General features: G+C 37.9%; 1 protein-coding gene and 1 long non-coding RNA gene across 2 annotated transcripts; one reads left to right on the forward strand and one right to left on the reverse strand.

The window, feature by feature from the left end:
* Nucleotides 1-2,746: 2,746 nt before the first annotated feature.
* LOC118265966 (uncharacterized) lies at nt 2,747-8,451 on the reverse strand. The gene is made up of 2 exons (XM_035579282.2): nt 8,285-8,451; nt 2,747-3,848 (listed from the first exon to the last, which is right to left on the reverse strand). The coding sequence occupies exons 1-2, from the start codon at nt 8,297-8,299 to the stop codon at nt 2,823-2,825; spliced, it is 1,041 nt and encodes a 346-aa protein (XP_035435175.1). The 5' UTR covers nt 8,300-8,451; the 3' UTR covers nt 2,747-2,822.
* LOC126912423 (uncharacterized) lies at nt 5,551-7,382 on the forward strand. The gene is made up of 2 exons (XR_007707132.1): nt 5,551-6,442; nt 6,621-7,382. It is a non-coding gene; the product is annotated as an uncharacterized LOC126912423 (long non-coding RNA).
* Nucleotides 8,452-10,869: the final 2,418 nt, after the last annotated feature.

The raw sequence follows: 10,869 nt of genomic DNA on the forward strand, positions 1-10,869 counted from the left end.
ACGCCAATAATGTAGTATACTTAAGGCGTAATTATACCTGTGGTGACAGTACAACATGCCGTTCTTTGTGATAGTATGAAAAATCGGTCGTCGTATGGCGTACTGATTTTATGCAAGTAAAGTCTGATACGTCGATAGGCGTATTGTCGTATCATCTTTAGTTATCTAGCCTGTGGTCGTTACTGTCCATAAAAGTGTTATAATCGAAACATTGAAAACCGTTGAAAATTGTGAACTGTATGAAGTAATATTGTTAATTTATTAATTTATGTAGAGCTTGTTAATGGCCAATGTTAGGTATAGCCTAACCTAATAGGTACGTAAACAAGTGTGTTGCGGTGGTTAACAATCTCGCCTATATAATAATAAAAACTATCGATAATACTCGTAAGCTTACAGTGAGATATAAAGTGTCAAAGTTTCGGACACCATTTTCACATTTTTTTTAACGCGGCGCTACCCCGCCTTTGTCGTGGAAATTCGTTTTCATGACAGATTTGTGGAACGTGAAACACAAAGAGTTATTCCGTGTGCCAGTTAAAACCGTGACACGTTGCACAGCAGGCACGTTGCTGGCAGGCGACCATGTTCAATCATAACTATGATCACACAGACTTACCAAGTATCTGCCATCGGGCAAACACTTTAGCGTTTCTGTCGATGTCTATTTTGCCTTTGAAATTGGTCAGGTTTCACACCTCCTCTACATTGTATAGGCTATTTTTAAACTAAACTCGTGTAGGTACGTCATAGGTAAATATTACATTGTTTTTTTTGAAACTGGAAGACGTTTTCATGGTAATGATTTGAGATTTAATAGTACTATACATTTTATACGTGTTTTTATATGACGATAGATCGGAGAGTGGCAGGAGCTATTATATTTCATTTGGTAACGCTTATAGATAGAATGAGACGCGCTGGTCCGGCGCCTGAAGTGTTGAGTGTAAAGCTTCGTTCCGTATGAACGCGCGCTGGAATTAATGTGGCGCCGGCGCCGGGTGCTGCGCGGCATTCCACGCGAGCTCCAAGAAAGTGCATCCGTGAATAACCACTCTATCAACCAACTCTCGTAATGCTCAATATTAAGCTATCACGCGCCGCTGCCCCGAAATAGAACCATTCCATTCATAAACAATGCACATCATGAATGAAATACTATCGGCACATAACGCATTACTAACTAAATTAACCACTCTATATACGCCGTGCTCTGGACTCTGGTTCGCACAAATGAAAGTACGTATTGCCATAAATCAAGATAATGTGATGGAGTTATGCGGATGAGCCCGCTATTAAAATGCCAATAATGTGCCAACTTCAATTGCAATGAGCTAGTTCCGATACTAAATATTATAAATAATAATCAGCTGGCGTTTCTTGTGCGTAGGAATTCCAACAATATCTTAGTAACTATATTAGCTGCGATAAAATCGAATGCTCTGAACAAATACCTAAATACATAAACATGGGAGTGACGGTGCCGCCGTGTACTAAACAAACACTGAAGACGTTGGAGCGATTTAGGATTTAGGTATCATTTACACACATTGCTTACTGCACGGCCACGTGTAGGATGTATATATGTATATTATTTTTGTCAAGTAGTTGTCCAGTATCCATATTTCGTATTGAGTTCCTATTCATAACAAAAATCCAAAACTATGTGAAGCTATTCTATTGTAATTACAGGTGGCGTCATTGTACACTTTTATAAGTCTATCCAATGCAATCGAAAACAGCGATATACCCACAATCTACACAGACTGCTTACATCACACCCTTTAAGTCTTCGAAGGGATATGTACAGATGTGCGTACTCAAACGGTACCAATGAAATCCATTTTCCACTAAGAAATTATGAACTCAAATGTAATAGCCCTATTACATTGCCATATTATAGGCCATTGGATAATTCTTTTAATTAATATAACACTTATTTACACCTAACTTACTTTATATGTTATAACTGTTTCTAAGAACTGAAGAAAAGAAGTATAACTGCGTTTTATAAGTATGAAATGTGAACTCGTTAGTCGTTATTCTCTCTGAATAGAATGGTATACCTAAGGTGATTACAACCTTTCAAAGACGATTTTTCCGCACTCTGGTTTCTAAGATGCACTTGAATCGGATTACAAACGTATAGAAACGGTATAATACCTGACACGTTCCAGTTCGATTCTAAAAATATTTCCTACTTCAGTTGTGATGTACTGCCCTTGTCTGTAAGCCTCTTGTTGGAATCCGTGAAAGGAGGATTTTGTGCTTTATATTTTATGCTGTTTTAGGTATGTTGATGTAACACATTGAAAGGTTGGATACTAGTGGGTCTGGTACTTTTACGGAGGAAGTGTATAGAGTTAGACTTAGAATGCCTGTATCGATTGTTTAACTTAATATCACGCCCTTAATAAAGTTTATCACATGGGACCTAGGGGTGTGGTACCTCTATTAAGAATAATACTGAGAAAAGTACAACAATATTTAGCTCAAACTGGGAATTGAATCTGATATCCTGTGTAAGAAAGTTAGAGTAGGGTAAAAGAGGGTGCTGGTTGTAAAGGTTCAACTCGTTTTCCAGACCCAAATCATGGCGACGCAGGTGTGCTTCTGGGTTTTTATTTGTATGCCAAGGGCCTCTGCTGGAGAGCCCCACATCCCTCCCGTCCCCCGATGGGAGGACGATATACAGGTGATTTTCCCAGGGCCAACAAAAAAAGGGGTAAAAGAAAGTGGTACAATGTAGGAATTAATACATTTATTAATATCCATTACATAACATCTAGTACGCGTAAGTTAAATAAAGTCGTTGTAATTATTTAGTTTACCCTGAATTTGGGAGGTCCGTATGTTTCGTGGGGGACTCCCTGACTAGTAGAGATAGCACCATCGTAGCCTGCGCTGGAGACCGTGCTGCTCACCGTTACCGGGGAAGAAATGCTGCTGGAGATGTTGGACTCTTCCAGACCGCTGCCGGAGCTAGACGAAGCGGTGCTCAGACCAAAAGCCTGGCTGTTGGAGCCCAGAGAGCTGAATGATCCACCAGAGTTGCTGTGGTGTTGGTACTGAGAGACGGGGGACTGGTAGGAGCTCTCAGCGGACGCAGAGTTAAGGGAGACAGATTGGCCCTGGTTGTAGTCCTTGACGATGTTGTTGATCACGGCCTGGGAGTCTTCCTTGTTCTTGTACTTGATGAAGTATACCTCGGGCTTGGATGGGGGCTTCTGTTCGATCTTAGGAAGGACAACCTCGGGCTGTTCGTCGGGTTTCTTAACAAGTACGTAGACAATAGTCTTTTCTTCGTTCTGGGGCTGTACGGGAGCAATGACCTGTGGGGCGCTGGCTTCGCTGGGTGCCTTCACGAAGATGATTTTGTAGTGCTTCTGGGGGGGAGGCAGTAAGATGGGTTTGCGAACCTTAACTTCTTCATGTTCTTCGGGAGCGGCGTGCACGTAGAAGTGTTTGAAAACTTGAGCAGGCTGGTGTTGCACTTGGTAGTACTGCTGGTACTTGTTAACGGCTGAAGCCTGGTATTGGCTAGATGCGTCGTATTGCGTGTTGTATCCGGTTTGGTAGCTAGGCTTTACGTAGTTGACACCACTGCTGGAGCTGGAGCTTTGGTAATTGTATCCAGAGCCGCTGCCTGAGTGAGCGTTTCCAGTTTGGTATCCGGAGTTTTGGAGACCCTGGTAACCTCCTTGAGATCCCGCGAATGCGGTGCTGTACTGGCCAGAGTTACTGCTACCGAACTGGTAGGAGGGAACTCCATATGAGGTCTGTGGCACCTTGTAGTGGTAGCCGAGTCCGACATCGGCTGAAACCACTCCGACAGCCAACAAAAATACCTGGAACAAAGAAATTCTCAATTAATTCTACTGAAATGCCATCGCTAATTTATTGTATACTTGTATATTAGGTGAGTGTGTGTATTCACAGTAAATAAAAGCTTCTATCTTTGGGATGTACTGATTAATTACTAGACGAGACTAATCAACGCAACACGTTTGGTAGTTGGGCTACAGGTAAATTGTGTGCATAGAGAGGCTGGAGCGGCGGCGTGAGGGCGGACGTGAGACCGGTCGCTTCGTGACTTCCCAATACCATCAAATGTTGCAATACAGAACGCGTTCCTGTCGAATTAGATCTAGTTATAGGTACAACTGATGGGATCATTGTGGAATGCGATAAAAAAACCGAGTTCTACCGATTGACTTTTTTTATGGTAGTAAGTCGCCAAGAATTGCATTGTTGAAACTTTCCAGTTAACCTTAACCTGAAAGAAGCTCAAGAGAGTCATGCTTTTTAAACTTCTTGTTGATAACCTCGTTATTTCTTTAATAAAATAAACATGCTTCAAGGCTCGTGGGAGTTGCTTTAATTGTTATTGTGAATAGCAAAGACGTTTATTTTCCTTTATAAACACATGTGGAACTTTGTAATAAAATAAAACCAAGTAATTCATTTCAAGTTATAAAATAAAGTGTGAATTGTCAAAAGTATACACATAGGTTACTGCGCTCCAACAATTAAAGTCCGAGGAATGTATTGCATAGCTTCCGATGATTACAGCTGTGTATTAGATAAGAAATATGGAAGAATAGAAAGTATGGGCAAGGTCACGAGTCGTGCGATGCGCGACGGTACAATGGTTGGCGTGGTCGCGATGGTTGCGCAACCTGCGGCGGTGCACCGCGCCCAGGCTGTGGGTCAACGATGCGGGTGCGTTGAACTTGAACTGACCACGCTACTCGCAGCCACATGTTAGGTGCACAGCCAATAATGTTACAACATCGCAGTATATTAAAGTCGTTCAATTAACTACACACAAATTACTGTAATTTTCTTCTTCGGATGTTTTGGGTACCGCTACGTTATCTTTTGGTTTGTTTTTATTACTGTTCGAGTACGTAATCATAGCAGGAAAATTACTTCGTCAGTTTGTAAGGATTATGTTAATGCAGGAGTGTGTATCCTTTCAGAGAGCGCTACGAGGCTACGGTGCTACGCGCCTAACTTGCTACACACTATTTAAAGCAGTAGAAGAGCGGCCTTAATAGATGTAATGAATTAATTTTATACAGATTAAAGCACAGTGGAAATACTATTCAATGCTATTATTATATACTATACTATACTATTCAGTGTTTTATTGATATAAATAAGAAATGTTGTTATTAAGATTCTAGCATCTGTTGTCTAAAATGTTACCCACCAAAATAAGTATAAGACAAAATACGGGATTTCAGTATAAAGTTGCAATAATGTAGCCCTTAACGATGCACCATAAGATTCTACTTTAGACAAATGAGCTGTTAGTCTGACTGAAATATGAGAATTTATAACGATTTCAAAGAAAATAAGAATCTTTGTAAACATGCTAAGAAATTGCAAAAAGAAAACTGTATTTTTATGGCTTTCTTTGATCCTTGAAAAGTGTTTTCAAGTAACTCAGTTTCAATCGCCTTTTATTTAGTGCAATGGAGGACTTTCCTACGTTTTCTTACTCGGTACTTCACAGCCAACAGTGAGACTGCTTATGTAAACAAGTGAACAATGAATGCCATTTTTTTCTGAAAAGTTGTTTAAGTTTGCGAGGCTTTAGATAACTTTGTTTCTATAGAATGAAACGTTGTTCTTTCTAACTAGTGTTATGTTTGCTTAGCAATAAAAAGTGGGGACAAATAATAAACTAAGTTACTCTTTGCAATTTATTAACTTTATGCTTATAATATCCTGTTATTAAATCAAAATAAGATTCAAATGCCACATCGATTTTATATAAATGGTATTCAAATTTTGTAATATTTTTAGCTAGTCTGCCTGCTGATATAATTCATCTAGTTGTGTCCTGTTTTTTATCATATAAATGCTTGCCTATAGATGTATATCTTTTTTGTGGTAAAAAATAAATATTGAATAATAATTGATTTACAACGACATCGTCGATAACACGTCAGCCGTATTTAATTTTGGATGAAACGTATGAAATCATCACAATGAATAAATTAATTTATTAAAAATATCCATATACCTATACGATTCTGTTTAGACCAGTGAACTTTTTTAATAGGAATTTAATATACTTTTATAGTAGGAATTGGTAATTTGTTTAATTTATTCATAAAATGTCGTAAATTCAACGAGTTTTACACTGACAAACAAAAATGTCTTAAGATAAGATTGGGGCTTATTAATTAGATAGACGTACAAAAAAAGAAAATAGGTATGTACTATTGAAAAATAGATGGATAGGTGTTATTTGTGAAGCGATATACGATGGAGGATTGTGCAATAGAAACGGGTCAAAGTCACTAAAATGTGTTGACCAACCGGAACTTTGTTTTATGGCTCGTCTGGTGCAGTGGAAGAAAGAGAACATTCCGATTGAACCTGTCGGAATTATCTGGTTTGACGTGCCATCCGCAGACTCACTGCCGAGGTACCTTTTTTTTTTTTTTTGTTGACGGGGGGAAACCTTCAAAAGGCGCCTAGCTTTTTGGGGAAAAAACTAGGGAGTGTGGGATTTTTACCGCACTAAAACCTCCCCGGTGGCCACCATCTGCACCTAAAGGAGGCACCGGGCCCTCTTAGTAGACCAACCCCGGAGCACTGCCGAGGTACCTATGGCTCATTTACAACTTACCAATTTATATTATTGATTACTTCTACATTGACCCTATATTGACGCACAGCTCGTACATGAGTGGACAGCGCGACAGGCAAGCGATATTATGCATTTATAATTCGATCGATATTATGGGCCGACGACACCCATCATAGTATCATTCCATAATATTTCCATAATTAACATGTTTGATGTAACAGATTGTTTCTCAAATTGTGATCATTTACACTTTCAGGGTCTAACTAATGGAGTTATGAGTTTATAAATTAATTTTAATATTGTTATGGAGGTTATTGGAACTGATTGATGGTGTTATGTATAAAGATTTACTGTTAGTAAGCGGCTTAGAAATTAATACTTCCAAGTTAGGAAATATTTTTTAAACATTTTGTTACGCGAGGTTTCTATACCCATTTGTTTATTTAAAACTGGTTTTATTCAGGAAAGTTATGATCATTCAGATTCTGTGCGAGTAAAAATCAAAGCAAGTAAGGAGTTTTAATTTAAGGATACACATTTTTTGTGAAGTTAGAAAGTCTTTCTCCGAAAACAGGCATTGAAATTCCTACTAAATTATCTACAATTAAGCAATTGAATTTTAATAATCCATTAACTTAAAGAAAAACAAACGATATGATGCTACATAAACCTAATTGCTCACATCACTTTTAGTACAGTTTTGTGATTTGGTCACATAAAGCCTAGGCGTCAAGCGACCCTAGATTTCTTGTTAACACCGAGATTTTACTCGCAAACACACACAGAAAAAATAATGTTAGCAATCACTGTTTTTTTTAATTGAATCTTTTGTCATTGAAGAAGTTATCTAAGAGTTGAAAGTTAGAAATGTAAATACTATATACCTACAGAGAGTTAACCATAGTGCGTGTTATGTAATTTTTGCTATTTAAGGATTATCTACGGGGAACTGATTTAAGCCTTTTCGATTATTTTGACTAATGTTTTGTATAATTTGCAACGACATACACCTTGACATGTGGTTGTTATTTCGTATTATATTGCCTTATTGATTTGTGATACTAGACTTCAAATTTAAATTTTTCGCCGTTACAAGGTTAGTGTTATTCACACTATCGTGGAAACAATGTGTGCGTAATCCACGAAACTTAAGATTTTTTAAGTAAATTTATACGTTTATTAATTTCTGTCTATAAATAAGAATCAATGTTTTACTTGTAATTGAAAACTTTTTTACACTTTTTTAAATGCGGATTAATATTTTTTTATGGTTCGTTTTATTTTTTATAAATCCCTTATCGACTTCACTTTCAAAACAAATGAGAGTAATTAATATCTCTGTCAAATAACGTCAAATAACACAGTATTAAGTTGTAAATGATTAGTTGTAGAGTTCACACTTCGCCAAGCTTATAAAGTATCAGTCGCGGAATTTTATAAAAAGATAATTATAATATTGATCACTATAATAATTATTCACTATAATTAAAACATATCAGATTCAAAATCAAAAGTTTAAGTTTTCGAACTAAGAAATAATAAAAAAAGTTTCAATTACTTGTTATAAAAGTATAACACTATAATAGTAGCCAATTTTACTAATAGAATATGATGTAATTCATAAATGAATTCGAATTAAATGGTATAATAAAAAATAGAACATATTTCGGTACGTACCCATGTAGCCTTCATGTTGATCGTGCGATCGCTTGTCTCACCGGCTCTTCCACAACAGGTGATGCGGTAAGTGTCGCTTCATTCAGTGGGCCGAGTCTTAAATACCTGCCCGAATAGCCTGCTCCGTCCAAGCCGCCTATGTTGAACCTACAAGGTTATATCAGCGAGTTCATGCAAAACAATGAACTATGACATGTTTTCCGATCAGACATTTTCGCCAAAAGCTTTTGTAGACAAAATATTGTATTACACTTAAATCTAGTGTACAAGTATTGTTGTATGGACAATAGACATATTAGCCACCATAGGCATTCGAATTTGATCCTAACGACTAGATAATAACGTCATTAAGAAAGCTTTTGCGTAAGTTGTCAATAAAACTGAAAATAATGTGAACATTTTCTCCATTAACACGTCAGACGCGATCTTGAACGGGTTGGCTGAAGAGCACATTACGCCCACATCTTGTCTGGTTCATTGTGTGCGGTGTAAAAGGGCTTCAATAATCCTTATCGATAACAAACTCATTAGGACGTACAATCCGTACGTACCTAATGTATGTATCGAGGTGCTTTTTCGTTACTTTATACATATACCGAAAGTAAGTAAAGACATAAGATAAATATTAAGCTAGCTTTATCCACACAGTGGGTATATACTTACGTGGGTTTTAGTGTTGTATAATGGTAGGCATTTGTTCTCGGACTGGCTTTGGGTGGTATTACAGTACGGAGTTCGAAGTTCTACACAATTTAATCATTGTATTTTTTTTTTTTTTAAGAATCGTTGCCCCACACTAGGATTTTCTCCAGTGTCGTGGGTGCGTTTACAAACATACAAGTTCACATGCAAATGCAAATGACACCCAGACCCGAAACAACAATTTGTGGATCACACAAAGAGTTGCTCCGTGCGGGAATCGAACCCGCTACCCGTTGCGCGGCAGTCAGTTGCCCAACCACCGCACCAACCGTGCAGTCATATTTGCATTGGATATCTGTGATGGACAGCTCAGTATATTTGTACAGTACCAACTCAATTCTAAAAAAAACATGAATGCGGATTTCCCTATGCCAAATGTACCTCATGTGTCTGTCTGTCTATGCTTTAAGTTATTTTGTGTACTTTTAATTGTTCAGACGAGGCATTAGGTCATATTCCCTAAATGCAAATGTCCGGTAAGTCTGCTGTTATTTTCGAGGTTTAGCATAAAGATTAAAGGTCACAGTCATAGACTCGCTACGCCTCTTATTTCTGGAAACCATTGGCAAAGGAATACAATCAACGTAAGTTTTTGACAGTAATGTCGTAGGTTCTTTTTTAAGTGGGGCTTCTCTCACCCTGGGGTAGGCGAGAGGGAGTGTCAGACTCTTACTGATTAAAAACCACCCCGTTCCTACTCCTGTTTGTCGAGTCCGGTAAGCCCGCTAGGTAGTCTGCAGCTCCGGAAATAATGTTGTAGGTGCTTTCATATTATAAGTTCAACCAATTCCCTAGATATACTATAGGGTATATTATATTATATAACATAACTATTATACGTAGCTATATACGAAGCAGTTTCCTGTTTCGCCTTCAGGAACTACATATAAGGCTTGGTCTGGTGTTTGGAAAAAAAGTTCAAAAATTGTCAAATTGAAGTTGACATTGAGGTGTTAATAATGACCTTATCGGAAGGCCTCAGGATGCAGTATTAGTAATTATGTATGACATATGACTAAATCCTAAACTAGCTTCGAGATTCAAGCTAAGATTTGATTTATTTATAGATACCTACATTATTAATTGCATCTGCGTTATGTTTTGTCGGAAGAGTGAGGTTAGTGGAGAAGCCAGCTGCGCACTTGTAACTCCTTTGGCATTGTAGGTGTCCAGTCAATTGACTGCTCTTATTGCTTGTTTGGTGATCCGTGTGCTCATTTGCCCACCTATCCCATTACAATCACGACGAACGGCTAGACTACCTAACTAGACTAGCTTGCTATGCAGGAGGTAATTGCTTACACGCGTGTCTAGGCATAGATGCACTTTTGGGTCCCTCAATATCTATCCCGAGAGACTTAAAAGGGTAAAACACCACCAAACTCCCGACATCTAAACCAACTGATTGTAATCTTTATCATAAAAATCCAATCAATATTAAAAAACTACTTCACAATAAAACTATGAGTAAGATATACTTTTGTCTTAAAATTCAAGCAAGTCAGAGGTCAAGTGCGTCGCACATGCGTTTATAATAACACTGATGTTTTGTATACGAGTATTATTTACATTGGCTCGACTGACCGACAGACAATTGTAGTATGGAACCTTCGCCTTTGCGATGGATAACCAGAAACATCGTTTTTGCTGTCACAAAAAATGTACATACTTAATGTAACAATAACAATGTTAAGGTATGTACGATGTACTGATGTCGGCAGGCCAACTACCAACCTAGTGGTCACTAGAACGGGTGTTGACTGTTGAGGTAAAAACTTTAGGTCTACGGTTCGAGTAATGCATCAAATGCATGTTGGTTATTTTGTTTATCTGAAAAAACAACACGAAGTATGAAATTGTATTAAAGTGTGATGTGATCCTCG

This window comes from Spodoptera frugiperda, chromosome 25 (genome assembly GCF_023101765.2).
Source record: "Spodoptera frugiperda isolate SF20-4 chromosome 25, AGI-APGP_CSIRO_Sfru_2.0, whole genome shotgun sequence".
Taxonomy (NCBI): Eukaryota; Metazoa; Arthropoda; class Insecta; order Lepidoptera; family Noctuidae; genus Spodoptera; species Spodoptera frugiperda.